We start from the raw sequence: 25,458 nt of genomic DNA on the forward strand, positions 1-25,458 counted from the left end.
GCCGGCTGCGTCCTCACCCGGAGGCACAGCGGACAGGCAAGCTGAATTCATCTCGTGGTGCCGTGTGCCCGGAGCCCTGGTGTTCTTGCTGAAGAGCCTCTGGGCTGGAAACCCTGGCTACTGTGAAATGAATTCATGAATAAATCTAAGAATGAGATGTGAAGGGGCCTCACAGAACAGTCCTTCCATGAACTGAAGGGTTTATCAGTGGGTCTAATATTTCTGTTTTACGCAATGAAGTTAGAGACGCTAGCTCATTTCTCAAACATGGTAAACCTATGATACAGCAATTCCATTCCTAGTATATGCCCCAGAGACATGAGGATGCCCATTCACACTACAGCTAGTACTGGAATGTTCACAGAGGCATTGTTCGTTAGTGTCAAAATGTGGAAGCAACCCAAGTGTCCATCAATGAATGGATGGGTAAATAAAATCTGGTTTATCCATAGAGTGGAATATTATTCAGCAATAAAAGGAAATGAAGTGCTGATGTATGCTATAAATAAATGAACCTCAAAAGCATTATGCTAAGTGAGAGAAGCCAGACGTCAAGGAACATATATTGTCTGGTTCCATCTATGTGAAATGTCTAAAATATGCAAATCCGTGCAGGGAAAGCAGATGAGTGATGGTCTAGGGCTGGAGGGTTGTGGGGAAGACCAAGGGTGGGGGTTGGCTTAGGGGTATGTGCTATCTTTTGGGTTGATAAAAATGTTCGAACATGGGTCTAAAGCTGATAACTTCACTACCCAATGATTATGGTTGAAAGTCACTGAACTATGTACTGTCAGTGGGTGAGTTTTATAGTATGTGGAGTGTATCTCAAGAAAGCTGCTTAGAGAGCAAGAGAGCAGGGGTTGGGGGGGAGAGAGAGAGAGAGAGAGAAAGGCTCTGTGAAATAAGCAATCATGATGTATGTCTATTACTTAATGTCACAAAATTAACCAATAGAGAAGCTCAATATATTCCTCCTCGGGAGGAAGGGAGAAAAAGATGAGGTCTTCCAGAGTTCAATCCTAAGCTATCAGAGAAAAACACACGTAATGTTGACACATCCAGGAGTGAATTCTTATTTGGGGATAAAAAAAGCAAATAAGAGAAGAAACAGTTAAAAAAAAAAAAAAAAAGAAAAGACTTTTCTAATGAGGACCAGGACTTGAGGGAGAACAGATGGCAAGGTCTTCATCACAATCCCTTACTGCCGGCATTAGTGAGTGAGGATGCAGGACACTGGACGGCCCGCCTCGGGGAAGTGCCCATCCTGAGCGCCAGTGTTGAGAAACCTGACTTGATTCTGGATCTTCCCAGTCGATTTCACCCTTTGAAAGTATCTGTGTTGTTGTTGTTGTTTATTTTTCGTGCTCGCCCTTGGGATAGAAACACCCTCCTTCCCTCGCCAAAGAACAGAGAGAAGTGACAACCGCACAAGCTCTGGCACCTGCAGCGGGTCCCCCCTGCTTCTCACACCTGATGCCTGGTGACGTTGGGATGCGCTCACCTCTCTCAGCCTTAGTCTTCACATCTTTTAAATGGGGGCTAAGAGCAGACTACACAAGGGAGTCACTGTCTGCAAATCGTGGGGGTCTTTAAGATTTAGCGCTCAGCTTCCATTAGTTACCCTTATGGCTCAGGACCGCACCGTCTCCCTGCAAAAGAAGGGGCTGCACTGACAGCGCCTGAGTGAGTGAATGCAAGGCCTCTTCCCTTGAGGCCCCTCCTAAAGCAGGGGTGTGAGAATGCTTCTCCAAACATCTTCCCATCGAGGGGCATGGCGAGAGTGAAGCAGATGGGCCTATAGAAACCCCAGAGGAAGTCTGAGAAGCAGAAAGATACGGCCCCTCTGGGGAGGTCATTGGAAGGGGGAGGACACAGGATTTTTCTGTCTCCTGCCAGCCCCCTAACATGAAGGAGCTGGGGCTTCCGTCGTGGCGCAAAGGGTTAAGCGTCAGCACTGTGATGCTATGGGCAGCCTCTGCAGCACGAGTTTGATCCCTGCCCAGGGAGCTAGCCACATGGTGCGGCAGACCTTTCCTGTCTCCCGGCTGCTCCCCTCAGCAGCGTATTTCAGTCAGTCTGCCTGTTCTGTTCCCTGCTCTATCTCTGGTGAATCCTCTCACCCTTGCACCTCTGGCCTGTACCCCAGCTCTTGTATGTGCAAAGAGTTAAGCGGCTCTGAGGTTGACCTCTTGCTGACTACCCATGGCAAGCCCCCCATGAGGGTACCTCCTCTAGCAGCTCACACTGATACTCCCCCACCACCATGACCCTGGGCCAAGGACTACGCTGGGGAGGCTCCAGTTTGCTCATCTATAACCTGAACATTCGTGCCTCCTTGCAAGGGTTCTGCACGATTTCACCAGCCAGCGGGGCAAGGAGACTGCCTGGCCCGAGGTTCAGGTTCCTGTCCTGGTCAAGGCGGGCTCTAGGGTTTTGTGGGCATTTGCCTGGGGACACAGTCCTGAGATCACTGCTGGCCCAGGCCAGGGAGAGACTGTTCCGTCCCTCGGCCTGGCTCTTCTCTCCCCGCTGGCCGTGTGGGTCCTGTTATAACAACAGAGTCTAGAAGAGAGGAAGAGCCTCCGGCAAGGTCACAGCCGGGCTGAGGGTGTCTCTGAGACTGGAACCCAAGCCCAACCGATGCATCTTTCATCCATTTCCTACCTCAAGCTGCTCGCCCCGACTAGTTCTCGAACTCACAGGTCCATTCCCCTCAGAAGCGGGGCTGGCCCTCCCCTCCAGCTCCAGCAGGGCTGAGATTTCCACCCAAGCTCCTCACCTTCCTGTCTCGCCTCCTTCCATCTCATCTTGGGGGCACTCTGACCGTAGCCCGTCTTCCCCAGCGGGTTAGAACTAGGGGTGGACAGAGTCGGAAGAAAAAAATGTGTATTTGTTGGTGAAATTCATAAAGCTCGCTCTCCTCGCAAATCTAATATAATATGGCCTTTAGCTCGGGGAGGCCTGGCCCTCGCCACTTGGAGGGAGGGGGCGGGAAGACGGGGGGGGGGGGGGGAGTTTTCCTTGGGTTTTGGTTCAGGGGTGAGCTCCTGGGGTCCTTTTTGAAAGGCCCTCCCCTCATTTCCGGCCGCGGCTTCCAGCCTTGGCTGGGCGCCTGGATCCTGTTGCTATGACGACAGGAAGAGGCGGTGGCGGCGAGCGATGCTGTGGAGAGACGGAGGCTAGTGGGGGTGGGGGTGGCGGCTTCCAAATGGGGGAGGGGGTAGGGCCCGGGGCCCGGGGCGGTGGGTGGGGGAGGAGGCAGGGCTCTGGCCCGCACCCCTGACCCCTGAGTTCGTCTGAACCTGCTCCCCGCCCCCCACCGTTCCTCCAGCTTCCTTCTGCGGCTGCCTCCGTCTCTGCGAGTCTCTCAGTCTCTGGGTCTCTCCCCCAGTTCGAGTCTCTCCATCTGTCTCTCCCCTCGGGTCTCCGCGGCTGGCTGCACCTGTCTCTGCTTCTCTGGGCGGTTTCTGCTCCCTGGACCTTTCTCCCCTGAATCGTCTCCCCCTCCCTGCCTCCCCCTCTCCCCTGAAGCCTCCTCGAGCTGTTAAGCCCTCGCCGGGCCCCCCTCTCCCCCCCCCGCCCCTCTCCCCTCTCGGTCCCTCTGTCTGTCTCTCCCATCTGTCTCTCCTCCCCCTCTCTGGATGGCTCTCTCCCTGTCTCTTCTTCCCTTCTGTCACCCAGATCCTGACCCCCCCCTTACCCCGGACCTTTTCCACCCCCACCGCGCCCCCGGGCTCTCTCCGGGCGTCTGTCTTTGGGGCTCAGTCTCTGTCCCCTTCTCGCTCACTCTCCAACTTCCTTCGGCCACCGGCCGCTGCTTCCCCCAGATCCTCCCTCCCCCGTCTGCGTTTCCCCGTCCCCGGGTCTCTCTTTCCGTTCCTCCTTGGAGCGCTCCTCCCTCTCCGGGCTTCTCTCGCGCTTTCCCCAGCTTGCCTCTGCCACCAGCTCCTGCCCCCCAATCGCTGCCCTCCCCCCATCCATCTCTTCTCCGAGGCTCCCCCATCCCCGGCGGCTCCCCTCCCCCCTCCCGCCTCCCTCCCGCTCCCGTCCTCCAGCTCCGCACTTTACCCAGCGACACGAGAACCAAATTGTCTCCTCACCTTTTTTTTCACCCCGACCCCCGCTCCCTTGGGGCCCGAGCTCAGAGCTGCCCCCCAGCCTCCCCTCCTGCCTCAACACCCCCATTTCCCACGCGCCTCCTCACCTCCACCCCCCGCCCGGGCCGGACGCCGGGGTCCCTCGCGGCTGGGGGAGGGGGCGCCGAGAGCACTGGGAGCCCCCGGGGCTTTTCTGGGGGGGCGCCGCCGGGGGGCTCCGCGTGCCCTCCCAGCGCCGGAGCGCGGACCCGCGGTTCCCGGAGGTGAGACGGGTCTTTGTGCTGGTCGGAGGTGGGTGGGCGCCGCGCTCGGGCTCCGCGACCCCCGGTGCGGGAGGACGGCCCGGCCCCCCGCGAGCGGGAGCGCGGCGGGGATCCCTCTCCGCTGCTCCCCGGAGCCCCGGCGCGGGGTCCCCGCTCTGCCGCGCGGCCGCGGGCCCGAGGCGATCTCGTCCCGAAAGACAATCGGTCGCCCCCGGAGCCCGGCCCGAGCGCGCCTCTCGGAGCGGAGCGAGCGCTGCCCCGCCTCGCCCCCGCCCCCTCGCCCCGGGGCCGGGGGGCCGGGGGGCCGGGGGCCCGGGGGCCCGGGGGCCGGGCGGGGGAGGGGCGCGCCGGGGGTCGCGGGCCCGGGGGAGCAGAGGTGCCCCGGGAGCGAGGCGGCGCCGGCGCGGGCGCGGGAGGCCGAGGGGCGGGGGCCGGACGGCGGCGCGGCGCGGGGGGAAGGAGTGGGGGGCAGCTCGGCGGGAGGGGCGCCGGGCGGGCTCCGCGGGCGCCGGGGCCCGCGTGGGGGCCGCCGGAGGGGCAGTGGGGGGGCCGCGGGGCGGCGGGCCCAGGCCTCGTTGCCATGGAGACACCCCGGACCGGCTTTTCCCACGGCCCCCCCGGGCGCTGACCCCGGGACCGGAGGACGGGGCGGGAGAGGCCAAGGTCACCCTGGGCCCGGGACCCGGCTTCCTTCCCCGCGCCCCGGGCTCGCCGGCCCCCGGGCCGGGGCGGAGAAGGCGGCTGGCAGCGGGGGCCGGCCCGGCGGGAGGGTCGGGGGGAGGCGGAGGGGCAGGGCTGGGGGCGTGGTGGGAGCGTGGGAACCCGCCGCGGAGGGGCGGGGGGCGCGGGGGGCGCGGGTGCCGCGTGGAGCGGGCTGGAGTCCCGGGGCCCGGGTCTTCTGAGGGGCCCCGTCTGGGGGCTTCTGCTTGAATTTGGAAGGCAGGGGGGCTCGGGCACAGGTCCCCAGCCAGGTGAGACAGCAGGGGTCTGCAGGGGCCCCCGGAAGGGGAGTCGTGTGGCCCACGAAGGGGATTTTCCGGAGTTAAAGATGCCGGGAGCCCGCGTGGGTGGCGAGGGTGAGTGTGAAGGGGAGTCTTCCCGGGGCCCGAGAAGTGGGGGGGCTTGTAGTGGAACCGAGTGGGAGGGGGAAGCGAGTAGGGGAGACCTAGAGTTGGGGTGATCCTGTGTGATGAAGGCAGGGGTTCCAGTGGGGGGACCTGGAGGAAGGGGGGCCGGCGCAGGGGCAGAGGCGCGGCGTGGGGAGGCCGGGCCCGGTGGGGGTTCCCCGGAGCAGGACGGCAGGGTGGCCGGCCGAGAGCGCCGCGTTTCTAGTGGAGGCCCCCGGGGCCCGGGAGAAGGGATTCCTGTGAGTGGAAGACGCTGCAAGCTCATGGAGGACTTTTTTCTTAATGGAGGAGAAAGTGATGGTTATGATGAGTTTGTCGAAGTTGTAGAGTCCGTGGGGGCCGCTTTGGGAGACTTTTTCTGAAGCAGAGGAAAGAGGGGGGACTTTCTGCAGTCAGAGGCAGGACAGTTTGGGGGTCCAAGGGAGACGCTGGGGTCTGTTCCTGAGCCTGTGCTGGGGGGGGGGGAGGCAGCCCTCCAAATCCTGGGTGTAAAGTGCGGGTTGCCCACCGGAACCCCCTGGGGGAAGTTTTCGGGCTCAGCCCAGGGCCACCCCGCGGGCGGCGGGAGAAACCGGGAGCCGTCAGGAGGGAGTCGGGTGTCAGTGCCCTGAAAGGTCCTCTGGTGAGGCTGGGGGGACGGAGGCTGCGGACCCTCCATCCAGAGTCTGAGGGGGAAGGAGGCTCCCTTGCAGAGGAGTTGGGGGGCCGGTGGTGGTAGCCCCTCTTACTCCGAGTGAAGCAGTGAGGGTTAGTTGGGAAGACTGGGGTTTTTTTTAAGGGCAGGAGAGACTGAGAAATGTATTTTTCCTAAGCAGGGGACGTCGTGGAGTATGCAGAGAGGAAACTGCAGGAGAGAAGGGGGGTGTCATTGAATGGTGTGTGGGGGGGATCCTGAAGTGTGCAGATAGTTGAGGCTGAGTTGGGGAGAGAAAGACCGGGCTTTTGGGGGGTGGGGGCTGCCAGTCTGTGGAGACACGGGGTGCGCAGGGAAGGGGGTGGTGGGTAGAAGGGCAGGGAAGAATGGTGGTGGGCGGGGTCTGGTAAGAAGAGGGGGTGCGGGAGCCCCGAGAGTGGGCGGGGTGGCTCCCGGGCGCTGGGTCCCCAGGAGCGGGGCGGGAGAGCAGGGGGGGCCTGAGGGTGTCCTGCGGCAAGGGGTGGCCCCGGCTTCTCCCAGGGGGATCCAGTGGGAAGACTTTCCCGGCGGAAGATTTCCTTCCCGGAGAGCGGGAGGCCGCGGGCGCCGGGGTGGACGCTTCCCTCCCGGAGGGAATAGTGGGGGGGGGCGCGGGGGGGGCCGAGGGGCGCGCGGGGCCCGCAGGCCCGGTGGGCTCACCCTGACTTCGCTCCCTGCCTCCCCCCAGCTGGCGACCATGGCCGCCCGCTGACACCCGCCTCCGCCGCTGCTCGGTGCCGCCCCCTCCCCGCGCGCCGGCCCCGGGCCCCCACTTCTGCCTGTGCTGAGACCCCCCCCCAGCCGCCGGCACGGCCCCGCCCCCGCTGCCCCGGTGGTGGCCCGCGGCCCCCCGGCTGCCCGTGGTCAAACTGGAGTCGCTGAAGCGCTGGAACGAAGAAAGAGGCCTCTGGTGCGAAAAGGGGGTGCAGGTGCTGGTGACGACCGTGGGGGCCTTCGCCGCCTTCGGCCTCATGACCATCGCCATCAGCACGGACTACTGGCTGTACACGCGCGCCTTCATCTGCAACACCACCAACCTCACGGCCGGCGACGAGGGCCCGCCCCACCGCGGGGCCGGCGCGCCCCCCGAGAAGAAGGACCCCGGCGGCCTCACGCACTCGGGGCTCTGGAGGATCTGCTGCCTGGAAGGTAGGGCGGGGTCTCTGCCCGGCGCCCTCCGGAGCGCCCCAGCCCCTCCCCTGCGCCCCGCTCCCCGCCTGTCAGCCAGCCCGCGGCTTCGCCCGCAGAGGCGCCCCCTCCCGCGCCCCAGCTCTCGCCCTGCCCTCCTCTCCGGCCCCCGCCGAGGCAGCCCCAGCCCGCCGCGCTCCCGCCCTCCCTGCCCGCCCGGGACCCGCGGACGGGCCTCCCGCCCGCCCGGCTCCCGCTGCTCTCAGCCTCCCGCCTGGGGTCCCGCCCGCCACCCCCGCTCCAGGCTCTGCCCCGGCCTCCTCTCTCCCCAGCTGCTGCTCCCCTCACCTCCCTTTCACCCCCTTGCGCCCTCCCTCCAGTGCCGCTGCCTGTCTCCCCATTCACCGTCCATAGCTCCCCCCCCACGGCCTCCACCTCTCATCTCCTCCGTCTCCTCCTCCTCCGTGTCCTCCATCATCTCCCCCTCCATCACCTCTCATCTCCTCCTCCTCCTCCTCCACTTCTCATCTCCTCCCCCCATCTCCTCCTCCGTCTCCTCCTCCGTCTCCTCCACCATCTCCTCCATCATCTCCTCCACCATCTCCTCCATCATCTTCTCCTCCATCTCCTCCATCTCCTCAATCTCCTCCACCTCTCATCTCCTCCTCCGTCTCCCCCTCCATCACCTCTCATCTCCTCCTCCTTCTCCTCCACTTCTCATCTCCTCCCCCTCTCATCTCCTCCTCCGTCTCCCCCTCCATCGCCTCCTCCATCTCCTCCTCCTTCTCCTTCTCATCTCCTCCACCATCTCCTCCTTCTTCTCCTCCTCTGTCTCCTCCTCTGTCTCTTCCTCCATCTTCTCCTGCATGTCCTCCACCGTCTCCTCAACCTCTCATCTCCTCCTCCGTCTCCTCCTCCATCACCTCTCATCTCCTCCTCCTCCTCCTCCACTTCTCATCTCCTCCCCCCTCATCTCCTCCTCCGTCTCCCCCTCCATCGCCTCCTCCATCTCCTCCTCCTTCTCCTTCTCCGTCTCCTCCACCATCTCCTCCATCATCTCCTCCATCATCTCCTCCACCATCTCCTCCTTCTTCTCCTCCTCTGTCTCCTCCTCTGTCTCTTCCTCCATCTCCTCCTGCATCACCTCCTCCGTCTCCTCTTTCTCCTCCATCTCCTCCACCATCTCCTCCACCGTCTCCTCCTCTGTCTCCTCCGCCATCTCCTCCTGCATGTCCTCCACCGTCTCCTCAACCTCTCATCTCCTCCTCCATCTCCTCCTCCGTCTCCTTCTCCGTCTCCTTCTCCGTCTCCTCCACCATCTCCTCCACCATCTCCTCCATCATCTCCTCCATCATCTCCTCCACCGTCTTCTCCTCCGTCTCCTCCTCCTTCTCCTCCTCCTTCTCCTCTTCCGTCTCCTCCTCCATCTCCTTTTCCATCTCCTCCTCCGTCTCCTGTCTCCTCCACCTCTCATCTCCTCCTCCATCTCCTCCTCCATCTCCTCCCCCATCTCCTCCCCCGTCTCCTCCTCCGTCTCCTCCATCTTCATCGCCTTCTCTCCTCCCGCATCTCCTCCTCCTTCATCTCCTCCGTTCTTTTGGCTGTTTCTCCCGTGACAACTCACACCCTCTCTGGCTACCTGTCGGGCCCTCTCCCTTTTCTCTCCGTAACTTTTCCTCCTCAGATCTCCTTGTTCCACCCGCCTCTGCCCAGCAGGTCTCCCACCAGGAGTCCTGCCAACCTCCCACTCTGGTCCTGCTCTCCTTTCCCTCTTGCTGCCTCCGCTCCATCTTCCCTCCTCTCCTCAAGGCCTTAATTCCCCGTCTTCCTCTTTCATCCCTTCTTTCTTGCCTCTGAGTTTCTTCTCTTCCGCTCTCTCCACTCCTGTCCCTCCTCTCTCTTACTCTTAGCCTTGTCACTCCTTTTCTAGTGCTGGGCTGGGCCACGGGAGATCCGGGTCCCCAGCCCACTGTGCCTATGTCCTCCTGGGCGACCTCTATCTTGTCACCTCCTCAAGCTTCGCAGCCCCATCTGCAACACCAAGGAGCGGGACTAGGCCATCCAAAAGCTCTCCCTCTGGCACCAAAAAGAGTGAAATCTCTTCACTACTCTTTCCTTTTTTTACCTCTCTCTTGTCCCTGTCCTCTCCTCAGCTTTGCTGAGCTCTGCACTGAGTAAGGAATGCTATCATCTCCTTTAATCCTACGAGGAGGGTGCCACCCTCCTTTGGGGAATAAGGAAACTGAGGCTCAGAGAAGTTAAGCCACTTGCCCAAGGTCGCCCAGCTGTGATAGCGGCAGAGCCAAAGGTTCTCAGGTCTGATGAATGGGAGTTGCAGATATGCTTTGTCAAGCATGCTGAGTGTTTAAAACTGAAACCAAAATCACGATCAGTTGCCAACATTTAAAAATAGGGAGAATTCACATTGTAAACTTGTTTTCTGGCTGCTTTTGATCTAGCAGAAGATCTGACAACATAGGGCCTGCGTCCCGCGGTGACCGTGATTGTCTGGATCTGAGTAGCAGTAGCTTCTAAAGATCAGACAAGGGGTCTCCATTTCTCCCCAGTCACTTACTTTCCCTATTGCCTCACACCCACCTGCTTCATTATGTCATGTCATTCCTCCTGTGGGCATCCAAGTTCACGTCCTTTCACTGATCTGACCAAGCACTAGGCACAGAGCCAAGTGTGGGATTTGCGTCATGAAACCCCAGTGGATCGCAATCATGCATCATGTGACGGGGACATGCTCTGGGAAATGCATCCTTAGGTGATTTCTTTGTCGTGCAGTGTCATGGGGTGTAATCACACACACCCGAATGGTCCAGCTACTGCACAAGTAGGCTGGATGGTACAGCTTATCGGGACCGTGTCATAAATGCCATCACTCCCTAACTGAAATATCACGAGATGTGTGACTTACAGTGAGAATGCCGCGCGTTCATCCACTGACACTGATGGAGCTCAGACTGTGCCACAGACCCTGTTCTTGATCTAGGCATGGAGGTGGTATGCAGTGGAGCAAGTGGTATGGAGGAAAAGGAGCAAGGGAGAGATGGGAAGTGTTAAGGTTGTGTGTGTGAAATTGTAGCTAAGGAGACCAGGGAAAGCTTCCCCAAGCAGGCGAAGTGGAGGCCTGCAGGAAGTGAGTGGTGGAGCTTGTGGGAAGAGCAACGGCGGAGGCTCTGAAGCCGACTGGGCCCGAGAGTTCGCTTTCCAGGAGGAGGCCAGTGGGCCTGCGCCAGGGTGAGGGAGAGACAGGGCACGTAGTAGGTGCCGTCACGATAACAGGCCCCATCACCCATGCTGTTCTCAGGCCCATGCTGGTGGTTACGGGGCAGCCCAGAGGGACGGGAGCAGACTCCTATTTTAGCCCCCTGGCTCCTGCAGCCAAGGGGGACAGCCAGGGAACGGTGAAGGGGCAAACGGGAGGGGACGCGTCTGGGTGGGAGCAGCTGAGGTAGGGAAGTGGTTGAAAACCAGAGAATATGCTGGGGCCACAGCAAGCAGAAGTTACTGGGAGGTGGTCATGGGACATCAGATAAAGGACGTCTCTGTGTGTCTAAAGCACGTGTCTCGGCTTTGGATCTCTTGATCTCTGGAGGCGGATCATTCCTTGATGGGGCCGACCGCTGCCGTGGGGGCCGTTTAGCAGCTGGTCAACCTGCACCTTCTGCTTGCCAGCAGCGACCCCTCCCAGTTGTCACAATCAAATTGTCAACTGTCCCTAAACTAGGAATGAACTCTCCCCTCCTGGAAAATCGCTGATCTAAAGAGATGGCCTGAACACCTGAGAAAGTGTGTGTGGTTGTGTGGGGGCACTCATCAGATGGAACAGCAGGCATTTTGTTTTATTTGGGTTATTTGTGCTGATCTAATGTGTTACGAGCAGAGAGCTCAGTTCCGGACACGTCACATTTAGCATGTCCATCAGCGCTGTCGTGGAGAACAGGGGTCAGCCCAGTACGGGCCTCGAAAGGACCCAGTAGTCCATCAATACTCTGGGGCTCCATCTGCATCTCTCCCTCAGTCTCTGAGACACAGTGGCTTGTTTGACACAAACTCTGAAACAAAAGCGATTTGGTTTACCTCCTGCTTCCATGTCCAGCAGGGTGACCTGGGCCATGTATTTAATTCTCTGGCCTGCCTCCCCACCATCGGTGGAACGGGGGTGGTTATGGCCCCTTAGTCAGCACATGGGAGTCAGTCAGTTTATTTGGAAAGCATTTAAAAGACTCAAAGACACATTATATATATATATATTTTTTTTAAAGATTTTTATTTATTTATTTATTTATTTATTTATTTAATTTATACAAGCACTGGGTACAGTCAGAAGCGCGGGAGGGTGAGAGAATTCACCAGAGCCAGAGCGGGGAGCAGAGCAGGCAGAAGGACCGAAGTACACTGCTGAGGGGAGCAGCGGGCGGCAGGAGAGGTCTGCGCGCCTTGTGGGACCCTCCTCTGGTGGCCGGGGAGCAGCCAGGGATCGAACCGGCGCTGCAGAGGCTGCGGGCAGCTTCGCAACCCAGCGCTCAACCACTGCGCCACCAGGGAGGCCCCACATTATATATTTTGATTCCTTTTTTCTTCTTGGTATTATTATTAGCAATTCAGGTAGGGTCCCCCCTCCTTGATGGCAGAATTCCCAACCTTCAGCCCAGCACTGCCCAAAAATGATCCTCATGGAAAATATACATTTTTCTAGTTGCTACAGTAAAACAAGCAAAATGGAAATGATGAATGAAAATAATTTAATAAATATCATTTGTACACTATAATAAATTAACATGAGGGTCAACAACATTTTATTTAACCGTGCAGAGTCAAAATAGTATCATTTTAATGTGTAATCACTACAAAATTATTAATGAACTAGGATGCTTTTGTTTAATACAGGATTTCGTACATCTGAAATCCTGTGTCTATTTTATACTCACAGGTCAGCTCAGTTGCCATTTTTCAAGCACTCAAGAGTCACCCCTGGCTGGTAGTATCTGGCTAGCCCAGTTCCCCGAATTCTCAGCTACAGTTCCAAGGACTCAAGAATCTGGACCCACAGCAGACTCTATAGATCCCCTGTGCTCAGCTCTCTGCATGTTTTAGTATCTCACTGCGTCCTCCCAGTCACCGGGCGGGGAGAGAAGGTGTTATTATTGTCAGAGGAGGAAGTCCATGGGGAAGTGCCTCAGCCCGGCCAGCCAGGCTGGGGCTAGAACCCACTTCTCTGTGTGTCCTTGTGCAGCACACATCTGCTTGCCCCCTTGACCTGCTCTGCCTACGTCCGTGCTAGGCAGGCCCTGGGGGAGACTCAGGGTCACACTCTTTCCATCCTTGCACCCCAAAATCTCCTAGCACAGCTGGATTGCCCAGAGGCATGCCACACAAACCCCTAAAGCCTGCATGTGACTGCATCTAATCAAGTTCCACTGAAATCTTACGTAAATCTTAGAAGGTCCTATTATTGCTCTCATTTTCTAGATGAGGAAGTTGAGGTTCAAGGGCATTGAAGTGTCAAAAGTCACAGGGCTGGGAAGTGGCTGTCCTGGCATGCAAGCATATAGAGTCTGGGGCAGACCCCATCCTTTTGTGGTTTCAGTCTCCTTCCATGCTCAATAGGCTAACCTGTCGTGCTTTGATCTTCTCTCAATGGGGAGTGAGTAGCTCCTGCAACTCTGCCTGAGTTTCCTCACCTGAGATATTATGATACCTCATAGCTCTTGGGTCTGTCATGAGTATTGAGTGTGTTCAAATCTGTCAGATGCTGGAGCAGCCCCTGATGCGTGGTTAACCCTCAGGAAACACTAGGTAGCTATCATTATCACTGTCACCACTAATCTGTCAAGAGTTTGTGTGCTTGACATGCTCAATCTCATTTACTGATCACGTTTTGAGGAAAGTAGTATCAGCCCATTGAAGAAAGGAGAGAATTTGAAGCCACAGTCTTAGCGACCAAACCACCATGTCTGTGCTGATGGGTAAGGGTTTGTACTTGAGGTCTATATCTAGTCATTCATTCATCCTTTTTAAAATAAAATTGTGGTAAAAGACACATCATGTACAGTTTGTCACTTAGCCATTTTCAAGCATGCAGCTCAGTGATGTTAAGTGTATTTACGTTGCTGTGCCCCCAACTTCAGATTCTTCATCTTGCTAAACAGAAACTCTACATCCATTAAACACTACCTCCCTGTTCCCCCTACTCCCAACCCCCTGGCTCCCACAAATCTACTTTCTGTTTCTATGAACTTGACTACTGTATGTGCCCCATGTAAGTGAAATCACACAATATTTGTGTTTTTTGTGACTGGCTGGTTTTGTTGAGCCTAATGTCCTCAAGTTTCAACCCTGTTTTGGTGTGTGTCAGATTTTCCTTTTTTCAGGCTGAACAATATTCCATTGTGTGTCTACACCACATAGTGTTTAGTCATTCATCCATAGATGGACATTTGGGTTGCTTTTGACTATTGTGAATAATGCTGCTATAAAAATGGGTGTACAAATCTTTCCTAAGAGACCCTGCTTTTAATACCTTTAAGTATAGACCCAGAAGTGGAATTGTTGGATCTTATGGTAATTCTGGTTTTCATTTTTGGAGAAACCTCCATGTTATTTTTCATTGCAAATGCAACATTGACATTCTTACAATCAGTGCACAAGGCCCCCAATTTTTCCATATACTTCCCAACACTTTTTTATTTCCGTTTCCTTGTTTTTTTCAAGTAGTCTGCCTCCTTGGTCTGAAGTGGTATCTCATTGTGGTTTTCATTTTCATTTTCATTTTTTTTTTAAAGATTTATTTATTTAAGCATACAAGAACTCTGGGGTGTATGCCAGAGTTGTGGGGGGTGAGAGGATTAACCAGTGAAAGTGGGAAGCAGAACAGGCAGATCTACTGAAATATACCACTGAGGGGAGCAGTGGGGAGACAGGAGAGGTCTGCTGTGCCATGTGGGTCAGCTCCCTGGCTGGGGATTGAACTGGTACTGCAGTAACTGGTGATAGCTTGACAGTGCTATCTTTAACCCCTGGGCCCCCAGGGAGGCCCTCATTTGCATTTTCTTCATGTGTTGGTTGGCCCATCCAATTGTTGTTTCTCAAAAATATTTATTACGCCCTGATTCCATGCAAGGCGTTGTTCTAGATGCCAAGATGACAGTGGTGAGCTATCTGTATGCTTCCATTCCAGTGAGACAAATTCTGCTGTGTCCCACCTCTGCTTCCACCACCCCTCAGGTGTGAATTGGTAAATACTTTTCATGCCTCAGTTTCCTCGTCTGGGCAATGGGTGTATCGACTGATATCAACTGAGCACTTAATTGTGTTCCAGGCAAAGTGCTAAATCTCTACCTGGATTCAGTCCTCACAACAATCCAGTGAGGTAGGTCCTATTATCTTCTTTTTATAGGTGAAGGAACTAACTAATGTCAACAAAGTGACAGAATCAGGACATGATGAGTTCTAATTAGTAATCAGGAAGAGTGACTCCAATTACTAACCTTTGGTCATTTCATGACACCAGTAACATTTATTTCATGAGACTCTTGGTTACTGGATGAGTTAATCCACCTAGAAAGCACTAACAAATGTTATCTCACTGTCTTCTATTCCTTCTTCCCAACCCTTTCTTTGGTTCTATTTTCTTCCCTTGTTCCCTTAGGCCTCAAATCTCCCCTCCTGCTGCCTTATGTTCACTCATCATTTATTCCCTCATACATTCACTCAACACCCATTTGTTGAGGTCTTCTTTGTGCCAGGTGAGAGACACACAGAAGAATCAGACCCCATGCCCTCCCTGCAGGAACTCCTAGCTTGTGAGGAAGATCCTAAATCAATCTGATCTGGGTTAAAATTGGGAACTCCTGCACCCAGAGAGGGGAGGTGACCCAACTTTGGTGGAAAGTGTGTGTGTGTGTGTGTGTGTGTGCAGTTGTGCAGAGAATGTCTCTTCAAGTTGATACTCCATGAGTGTCCACTTGCAGGATAAGTTTTTCGTTAATGAAGAATATGAGTGGAATATTCCAGAGCATAGCAAAGGCACGCAGGTTGGAAGGAGCCTGGAAAACTGACGAAAGGAAATGTATTTATATTAATACTTACTTATATATCAATCTCCAGCTATGTGCTGGAGATGAGATGAGAGGTTCCCAAAGGGTGTGAGAACCTGGACCTGAGGACAGGTCTCTGGGATGGAAGAAGGGGGTGAGACTGAATGATCCCTGGAGGCATGCCTCTGCTCCAAGGATTCCCTCTCCTTCCAGAGGATTCCAGGTAAGAGCCTCGGAATCCCTCTCCCTAGACTAAGGACCAAAGAGACTACAACTCCCATGTTCCACTGGGGCTACTCTGGCTTCACAACCAGACACAGGACGTCACAAAACCTTGTGGGAAATGTAGTCCACCTCTCCCTCTGGTGCCTCCCTCCACTCCCTTAGTGGACCACGCATTTTCTGACCTGCCAACAAGTGTGGGGCTAGGCGGGCACCCTGGCATGGTGGAAACCAGCACCTCCTTTCTTGAGCGCGGGGAAGAGGAGACGCAGAAGGCGGAGAGGTGGTGCCCCAGGCCAAGGTACAGGGCGAAGGTGCTGCGCCTCCTCAGTGAGTGCTGGAGGGGCGCCCCGCCTTCTCCCCCCACCCCTACTTTAACTGTCGGAGAAGCCGAGCGCAGAGAGCTGGAAAGTGCAGGCCCGGTGCTAGGCCAGGCTCCGGGGCCAGGACTTTCTGTCTCCCACCGGCCGGAGAGAGAAGGGCTTGGGAAGGGCAGGGCCTTCCCTCCCCGGTTCCCGCCACTCAGATCCCCCCTCCTCCAACCCCATCCCCCCTCCAGGGTTGAAAAGAGGCGTCTGCGTAAAGATCAACCACTTCCCGGAGGACACGGACTACGACCATGACAGCGCGGAGTATCTGCTCCGTACGTGGGGTTCCGGGGCCGAGCTGGGGGCGCAGGCCTTGGGCGGGGGAGGGGCGGCAGAGAGGGGGCTGGGCGCCGGCACCTAGATGGACAAGCGGAGCGGAGAGTGCCGGCCAATCCACGTGCAGACTCTGCGATCCCCTGGCCCCCGATTGGCTCAGGGGTCCCTTTCCCGCCCCCTCCTCTCACCTTGGGGCGGGCTGAGGGGGGAATCCCCGACGCTGATTGGCCGCTTTGCTTTCTTGGGCGCCCGCTTGCCGCTCGGCACTGCGACTGGCTGTCGGCCTCTAGGCAGTGATTGGCCCTTGCGTGCCGGCGCGGTGAGGCAATCTGCGGCGGGGATTGGCCGCTCTCGGGAGCCGGCTGGGAAAGCCTGCGGCGTGATTGGTGGTTTTCTCGAGACGCGGCAAACCCAGACTTCTGATTGGCTGCGACCCCAGCCAGGCGCAGGAATCGCGAAATCTGGTTGCCTGGGGCCTGGAGGATGGTGGAGAGGACCGCGGAGAGGAGAGAGAGACAAAGGGGGAGAGACAGGAGGGGGGAGGGAGGGACAGACGAGAGCAGAGCAAGAGATGAGCCAAGTAGAAAAGGAGGGGGGAGGGGTGCAGAGGAAGCGAGAGGGGGGAGAAGCATAGGTAGAGAGGGGTGCAGGGGAAGGGGGAGAAGCATAGGTAGAGGGGTGCAGAGGAGGGGGGGAAACAGGTAGAGAGGGGTGCAGGGGAGGGGGAGAAGCATAGGTAGAGGGGTGCAGAGGAGGGGGGGAAACAGGTAGAGAGGGGTGCAGGGGAGGGGGAGAAGCATAGGTAGAGGGGTGCAGAGGAGGGGGGGAAACAGGTAGAGAGGGGTGCAGGGGAGGGGGAGAAGCATAGGTAGAGGGGTGCAGAGGAGGGGGGGAAACAGGTAGAGAGGGGTGCAGGGGAAGGGGGAGAAGCATAGGCAGAGCAGGGGAAGAGAGGGGGGAGAAGCATAGAGAGGGGTGCAGGGGAAGGGGGAATACAGGTAGACTGAGGGGTGTCAGGGGAGGGCGCGGGGCGCGGGCGGAGGGAGCCCCGTTTCGCTCGATGAAGCCGGGCAGAAAAGGAGGGAGATTGAGACATTTGCTGGGAGAGGCTCTGGGCAGGAAAGGGGTGCAGAGAAGGGGAGCCCCCGCGAGAGGGAGGCGAGAGGAGCGGGAACAGAGAAACCCAAGTTCAGAGGAAAAGGGGGGCGAGGTTGAGAGACAGCGGGGGTGGCGGGCGGCGGCCCATGTGCCGAGAGAGGAACCTGGACGGGGCCGGGGGAGCAGGGCGGGGGGAAGGAACGAGGAGCTCCGGCCGAGAAAGGGGGACATTTCGAGGAGAATGAAGCCAACACGAAGGAGCCAGAGCCCCGCAGGGCGGGGGGCCCGGAGCGGCGTCGCGGCCGGCCGGGGCGGGGGGCGCAGCCCCTCACCCCCGCCCCCCTCCTGTCCTTCTCCCTCGCAGGAGTCGTCCGGGCCTCCAGCATCTTCCCGATCCTCAGCGCCATCCTGCTGCTGCTCGGGGGCGTGTGCGTGGCGGCCTCCCGGGTCTACAAGTCCAAGAGGAACATTATTCTGGGTGCGGGGATCCTGTTCGTGGCAGCAGGTGAGGGGCAGAGGGAGGGGGCGGCCCGCCTGCGCACACGCGTGTGAGTGTGAGTGAGTGTGAGTGAGTGTGTGCGCGCGCACAGCCACCCTGCCCCGGGCGCCCCTGGGGCCCGAGGCCTCCCCAGGCTTCTCCCGGGCCGCATCGCCGCCCGCTGCGCGAGGGCGCTGGAGCCCGCGCGCCCGTCTGGAGCCCGATGTTTCGGAGGCCCGGGGCTCGGGGCTCAGCTCAGGAAGCGGGTCCGGCTGGAGGAAGAGGGTGGAGCCTCGAGATAACTGAAACCCGAGCGGCGGGCTTTGGGGAGCGCGCAAGGGCTTGAGCGCTGCTCCAGGGGGGTCCGCGGAGGCTCTGGGGGCGCCTGGAAGGGGCGGGTCCCGGGAGCCATTGGGCCTGCCTGCTGGGCGTGTCCTCAGGTGGTCGGACCCCCCTCTCCACCCCCTCTCCACCCCCTTCCTACCCGGGCGACGCGGGAGCCCGAGGTTTTCTGGCTGGGTGGGGTCCAGGGAAGAAGAGGGTGGGCTTTAGCACGAAGGCCAGGGCCTGCCTTAGGGTGCAGGGCGGCCTGGAGCACCCGAAAGGCCAGCGAGACCCGGCACAGCGGCCAGGCGGGGAGAGGCCGGGCTCGAGCGGAGGGAGCGGCTGGGCCAGCCGGGGCGGGACTTAGGGCAGAGGAGTGACTGCTCAGCCAGGGCGAGTGTGAGATCGGCTGGAAGCCCGGCTCGCGCCCAGGCTGGGGTCTCCTGAAAGAGTTTGTCGTCGCGTCAGAGCGGGATCCCCTGAACAGAGGTTGAGGGAGTGGAGTGTGGGCCCAGGGGAGGCCCAGGCTGGTCCTCTTAGGGCCGGGGGCCGTCAGCAAGTGCCTGGACACTCAGACCCGGGCCTCGCCGTCAGGCGCGGGGTTTGGACCGGCCGGGGTGGGGCCTGCCTCCGCCGGGGTGGGGTGGGTGCAGGCCAGACCGCTGGAGGTGGGTGGGTGGGTTTCGGCCGTCCGGGGCTGGGAACCTGACTAGATCGGACAGAACCTGGACCGGCTGAGAGGAGTTTCCACCCTGGCTTGGCCAGCCCGGCCTTGTCGGGACGGCTTCGAGCGGGCCCGCCCTCACCTGGGCTGGGGCGTGCCCCGCTGCGGGGGAGTTCAGGTCACCTGGGATGGTGCCTGGACCACCTTGGGTGGGGGTGGGGCTGGGCCCTGTGAAGGTGGAGCTTAGACCAGCGGGGCCTGGGCCAGCCGGGGGGAGCGTTCACCTCCCGGGCGGGGCGGGGCGGCGGGGCCCGAGCCATCCCCGGACGGGGCCAGACCCCCGGCTGGCTTTTGGGGTCGGGAGTGGGGTCCGGACCCCCTCGCGGGCGGGCTCGACGGCAGCTGGGCGGGGCGGGGCCCGAGCCATCCCCGGACGGGGCCAGACCCCCGGCTGGGCTTTTGGGGTCGGGAGTGGGGTCCGGACCCCCTCGCGGGCGGGCTCGACGGCAGCTGGGGCGGGGCGGGGCCCGAGCCATCCCCGGACGGGGCCAGACCCCCGGCGCCCCGGCCTGGCCTCTGGGGGTGGGGGTGAGGGGCGGGGTCCGGACCCCTCGCGGGCGGGCTCGACGGCAGCTGGGGCGGGGCGGGGCGGGGCGGGGCGGGGCGGGCCCGCGTGGCCCGAGGCTCCCGTCTGACCGTCCCCGCCCAGGCCTGAGCAACATCATCGGCGTGATCGTGTACATCTCGGCCAACGCGGGCGAGCCGGGCCCGAAGCGCGACGAGGAGCGGAAGAGCCACTACTCGTACGGCTGGTCCTTCTACTTCGGCGGGCTGTCCTTCATCCTGGCCGAGGTCATCGGCGTGCTGGCCGTCAACATCTACATCGAGCGCAGCCGCGAGGCGCACTGCCAGTCGCGCTCGGACCTGCTCAAGGCCGGCGGGGGCGCGGGCGGCAGTGGCGGGAGCGGCCCCTCGGCCATCCTCCGTCTGCCCAGTTACCGCTTCCGCTACCGCCGCCGCTCCCGCTCCAGCTCCCGCTCCAGCGAGCCGTCGCCGTCGCGGGACGCGTCTCCCGGCGGCCCGGGCGGCCCGGGCTTCGCCTCCACGGACATCTCCATGTACACGCTCAGCCGCGACCCGTCCAAGGGCAGCGTGGCGGCGGGGCTGGCGGGCGCGGGCGGCGGCGCGTTCCCCGGCGGCGCGGGCCCCGGCGGCGCGGGCGGCGAGCGGGACCGCGGGGGGGCGGCCGGCTTCCTCACGCTGCACAACGCCTTCCCCAAGGAGGCGGGCGGCGGGGTCACGGTCACGGTCACCGGGCCGCCCGCCGCGCCCGCGCCGCCCGCGCCCCCGCGCCGCCCGCCGCGCCCGCGCCCGGGACCCTGGCCAAGGAGGCGGCCGCGTCCAACACCAACACGCTCAACAGGAAGACCACGCCCGTGTAGGGGCGCGCGGGGCGCCGAGGGGCGTCGGGGCGCGTGCGCGGGCGCGCGTGCAACCGGGCTGCCGGGGGTCGGGGGCGCCCCCCTTCCGCGTGAGCGCGCCGGAGACCGCGTGGCCTTCCCCGCCCCCTCGCGCCCCAGCCCCCCCCGCGGCGTGGGGGGCGCCCCCACCCTCCGAATCAGGGACCCCAGGGAGGGGCCGGGGAGGGAGCGGGCCGCGGGGCGGGGAGCGTCGTGTTTTATTTTTCTGTGGGGTGGGGGGAGCGGGGAGGGCGGTGGTGTTTTTTGCAGTTTTGAGATGTTTTCTTTTTACTGTTTCGCTGTGTGCATGTGGGGCGGGCCGGGGGGCGGGGGACGGGGACTCTCAGCCCAGCCCAACTCCTGGAGAGGGGCCCCCACCTGTGAGTATATAGTTAGACCTGCAAACTATATATCTATCCACACATACGCGCTATACCAGAGACGGCGAGATCAAGAGGAAGGTGCCGAAGGTGACGCTCGAGGGCTGGCCTGGTCTTCATTGGCTTCTCCTTTCCTCCTTCCGCGAGGGTTCGTGGAGCACCTGCTGCAGCACAGGCGGAGTCTGAGGGAACATAAAGCGCCCCAGAAAGGAACGCGTTCGTTCGTCACCGGTGTCTGTACTTGGGTGCTAGGCTTGGGGCTGACTGCTGAGCCTGCAGGAGGGAGCGAGGAGGGAGGCAGACAGCCGCCCCCCACCCCCACCCCCAGACCCTCCTGGAATTTCCATCTTGTGCAGGACACAGAAATAATCAAAGAACTGTGTTCAGAAACAATAAGTTGCACTTCAGATGTGGGAGGCATCCACAGTGCTCCACAGGGGGGTTAGCAGGGGGCTGTTTTAGCTGACACCCAAAAGATGGCGAGTGGCCAATTACCAGAGGCTGCAGGGGAGTGTCTCTGTTGGAGAACTGCAGAGGCAAAGGCCCTGGGGCAGGAGGGAGCTTCCTCAGGGCTAGTGAGCTGGGGCAGAACCCGAGGAGGCTGGAGAGAGAGCAGGGCCAGGCTGCCCAGTGACTGGCAGGTTAGGTTGGGAGTGTGGGTTTTATTCTGAGGGCAGCGGGAAGCTGTGGCATGATTTTAAGCAGACCCATTATGTGAATGGTGTACACGGGGGAGGCAGGAACTCAGAAATGAGTGACAGCGTCAAGGGCAGGCACTGGCCCTTGGAACTCACACCCTTGCCAGGCGAAGCACATAAAATGAATTACACAAATACGGAGGCCCGGGCCTGGTGTCCAGTATCCAGAAGCAGCGCTGGACCCAGGATCCCTGTTGTGCTCATTCATTCTTTCAGCCGCTCACATGGTCATGTTGACATGGTCATGTTGACAGGCTTAACCTACTGGGCAGCCTGTTAGACGAGTGTGAAATGGAAAAAAGTCTCCATATACTTAGGCAGGAACTTATTAGATAATCACAGTGAAGGTTCCAACCCAGGGAGCCGTTCCAACAAACAGAGGGAACTTAGTAGGGGGTAATTGAGGGACAGGGAGGAGTCCAGTTCCAGGAGACAAATGGGGGGGGGGCTCTCTGGTGGAGCAGGGGGGTAGGACTACTTAGGAGCAAGTGGAGTCTAGGGTCCAAAAGCCTAGGGTAACTTCTAAGTTGACCTTACCTAAGGATACAGTGCTAGTAGAGGCCACCCTAGATGGTAACTTCCTTTGGGGAGAGTGCCCTGCAGCCATACAAGGGCCCCCCTGCTGCCCGGAAGCCCATTGTTAAGCCTTTGTCTGGCTTCTGGGTCATCAGCTGGAGTGAACAGCTCAGGCTGCAGATTTTGCAGGGCTGGTTCAGACTTCAAGTCTGAGCTAATGTCTGGCTTCCTGAATGTCAAGAGCAGGAAGGGGTCATTTCCCGAAATCATTTAACAGCTTACAGTAGCTTCCCAGAGACGAAGAAATAGGCCCCATCCTGCCCAAGTCTTCAAAAACTATCATCCTGGCAGGGAGATGGTGCTTGATAGTGCAGCAAGAAGGGCACCTGCCAGGAGTGGGCAGTGCTCGGCGGAAGCGTTCTGGGCCAGATGACGGCCAGGCTGGGTTTCAAAAGTGAGTAACAGTTTGCAGGTGACAGGTGATGAAGGCTTTCCTGACAAAAGACTGAGGAGTAAAACTGCAGGTTGTCCTGAGGACAGTGCCCACAGTTTGGGGCCCTGAGGGATAGGGGGGGCTGGAGGCCAGAGAAACAAGCCAGAGACTGGACTTGCAGCCAAGGGTCTGGATTTTCCGGGAAGGGTAGCAGGCAGAAAGGAAGAGTTGGGGTAGTTGGGAGGGAGATGTGGGGAAGGGCTAGTAGGAGTTCAGTGATGTCTGATAGATGAGAGGGCAAGAGCTGAGCCGGGCTGGGCTTTTGTGGCCGTAGGTGGGGAGCTCTGAGGGTGACTGCGGAGGCAGGAAGGGCAGGCTTGGTGGTCTCCCTTCATTTGCTCTGCAAATATTTCCCCAGTTCTCCCCTGTGCCAGGAGCCATCTGGGATCTTTCTCTGTCTTCAGGGGTCTCCCAGCTTCTGTCCTGATACCAGAGGCAGCAGGCGGGACTGGATAGAACTGGGTGCAGGAGTTCCCCCCTGGGGTCCGCATGGATGGACTGGAAACGGAGAGACTGGAGAGCTAGTGTAGGGGGAATTGCAGGGGTTCTCCCAGGAAGAGGTGGGCCTCTGACAAGAAGGGGAAGGAATACAACGGAATGAGACAGAGAACTTAGTAGGGAATAATTGAAGGGCAGGGAGGGCTGCAGTTCAAGAGGACAAATTCGGTGGAGGGGGGCTCTTTGGTGGGGAATGGGGGTTAGAACTACTTAGGAGCAAGTGGATTCTAGGGTCCAAAAGCCAAGCAGAAAAGGAGGAGGTGGGGGATGATCTGAAGGAGAGAGAGATGGGGAGGGGGGTGGAAAGGGGCAGATGGGAGGAGACGGGGAAGAAGTGGGGGAGAGGGGGGAAAGGTGGGGGCATAAGATGAGGGCAGAAGAGCCCAAAACTTGGTGAGTCACAGAGACAGAAAAATTCAAAGACAGGGACAGAGGGAGGACCCAGAGGAGAGAAGTGGGGGGCGGAGAAATAGACAAAAGTAACATCAGAAGACAAGCCTCTCGGAGATTTGAAAAAAAAAAAAAAAACCAAAACCCAAAAATCGAGCACATGGAGACCGAGAGGTAGAAGCACGGAAAGAGTCAATGACAGCCACAGAGATGTGGAGCCCGAGACGCAGGACAGCCTAGAGGACTGATCATTTCTCTTGAGCTCAGTCTAGACCCAGTCTGGATACCAGGAGTGTGGGGGAGCAGAGGGTCAAGGTCTCTTGCTCCTGGCGACTGCAGGACAGATGTACACTCAGGAGAGCAGGTCAGAAGCTTCGGCGGTGCTTCCATGTTGAGCAGGATGTGGTGGCAGAGGTGGGGTGGGGCCGCTACAGGTGACGAGCCCTCCCTGTGGGAGTCACACAGGCTTGTGAGAAGGAAAAGGGCGCCAGGCCCCTCCCGCCCCCACGGTCTCGCCTGTTTGCAAGGAGGCCCTGGGACAGGTACATTGAGAAGGGCGAGTTGATAGTGTTGGGAAGCAATCAGAGTATATTCCAGACTGGCGGGCAGACCCAACGAGGGTTTGGGGTGCAGGCAGGACAGCATCAGGGTTTTATTTAGAAAAAAAAAAGTAAGAGCCACACCGTTGCTGAGAGTAGATTGGGGAGTGCACTTGGAGGGGTAGGGACCCTGTCCTTGCGCAGCCGGGGCTGACAGTGACCTGGAGCACCGTGGAGAGAAACAAACCAGGCATGGATTTGGGAGGTGGCTCCTGGAGTAGCAAGAGAATTGGGTGGAACCCAGGCGGGAAACTAGAAACCTGGGAGAGAGACAGACTCTTAATGGGGCTGGGGGGGTGGGGGGGCTGGAGGGGTGCTGCGGTTTTTGCCTAGAGGGGAGTCATGGGAGAAGGATGCAGGATTCTAGGGGGGGAGGACTCATGTCCTCCAACGAGTCCAGGAGAGATGCCTGCGAGAAACCCAAATCTGGGTATCAGGTAACCCGGGGATATGTGAGACCAGAGCTTTCGGGAACGTCAGCATGCAGGAGACCTTGGAAGCCTGGGAGAGGCAGAGGTGACCCAGGCAGCGAGTGAGGACAGAGACGTGACCCTGGCCACAGCCTCGGGGCCACTGCCGACATCAGGGGAAAGGGGTGCAGCCCAGGGGCCAGGAGGGCTTGTGAGGGTGGCAGGAGGGAAGCAGGAGGAGCACGGGGCTCCAAGACCCTGTGTCTCTCAGGGGCACCCGGGAAGCCCTGTGTGTAATGAAAGGAAGGAGCAAGTGGAAGGGGCATGGAGGGAACCGAGGCTAGGCCGCCCTCCAGGTATGAAAGTGACGAGAACCTTCACACCAAAGAGAGTTTATACCCTCCCCTTTTTAAGTCGTGTTTATTGTGGTAACGCTGGTTTACAACACTATGATTTAGGGGTACAGGTTCACGCCTCTTCAGAGATACTTCACCTACCACCAAAGCACCCATCACCCTCCACCAGTCTGGGGCCTCTCCTCCTCTGCTCCCCCCCTCACCAGCCCCCAGCCTCAAATCCTGCAGTCAGACTTCCCAGCTTGGTTTTGGTTTAAGTTTGTCTGTTCCTTTGCTTTTGTTTTTCTGTCTTCCACCTGTGGGTGAAATCATGGCGTCTTTGCCTTTCTCCTGATTTATTTTGCTTGGCAGAATCACTCCCCGCTCCATTCACGTTGTCGCGAAGGGCAGGAGTGCCTCCTTTGAAACAGCTGAGTGGCCCGGGAGGGGATGAGAAACCCTCGAGAGTATTCCATGGTGTGTCTGTGCCACGTCTTAATCCACTCAGCCTGTCGGTACCAGGGTCATACCCTTTCTGTGAAAGGAGAGAAAGGGAGGCTTGGAGACTGGAGCATGGAAGATGGGAGAATGCACCCCGGCTCTTGAGAGCTGTTGAGAGGCATGGGGAGACGCAAGGCCAGTGCGGGAAGCTGCATGGGAGGGGGGGCAGGACAGGTGCTGTGGGGACTGCTGGACCCAGGCTCTGTGGCCCCTCCTCGAGCTACTGGGCCCATCTGGAGGTGTCCAGCACAAGCACATATTCCCTTTCCCCCCCGGGCCCCATCAAGTCTGGGGAGACCAGGTGAGGTGAAGGGAAAGAACAGGTCTCACGCGTTCATTTAGCAGACCTCCCAGTTGCCACAGCCTACAACCTCAGAGCTGCCTTGGGGGGATGCAAGTTAGGATGCAGGCG

General features: G+C 59.2%; 1 protein-coding gene across 1 annotated transcript; it reads left to right on the forward strand.

Annotated features, from left to right (window-relative positions):
• The first annotated feature begins 7,016 nt into the window (after positions 1 to 7,016).
• Positions 7,017 to 20,208, forward strand: CACNG8 (calcium voltage-gated channel auxiliary subunit gamma 8). Its single transcript, XM_037518207.1, is given in 5 exon segments — positions 7,017 to 7,309; positions 16,118 to 16,201; positions 17,665 to 17,805; positions 19,476 to 20,116; positions 20,119 to 20,208. Coding segments are annotated over 5 exon segments (1,134 nt in total). The 5' UTR covers positions 7,017 to 7,131.
• Positions 20,209 to 25,458: the final 5,250 nt, after the last annotated feature.

The sequence above is a fragment of the Talpa occidentalis genome, unplaced genomic scaffold, assembly GCF_014898055.3.
Source record: "Talpa occidentalis isolate TD23 unplaced genomic scaffold, MPIMG_talOcc4v2.1 talOcc4.17, whole genome shotgun sequence".
Lineage (NCBI taxonomy): Eukaryota > Metazoa > Chordata > Mammalia > Eulipotyphla > Talpidae > Talpa > Talpa occidentalis.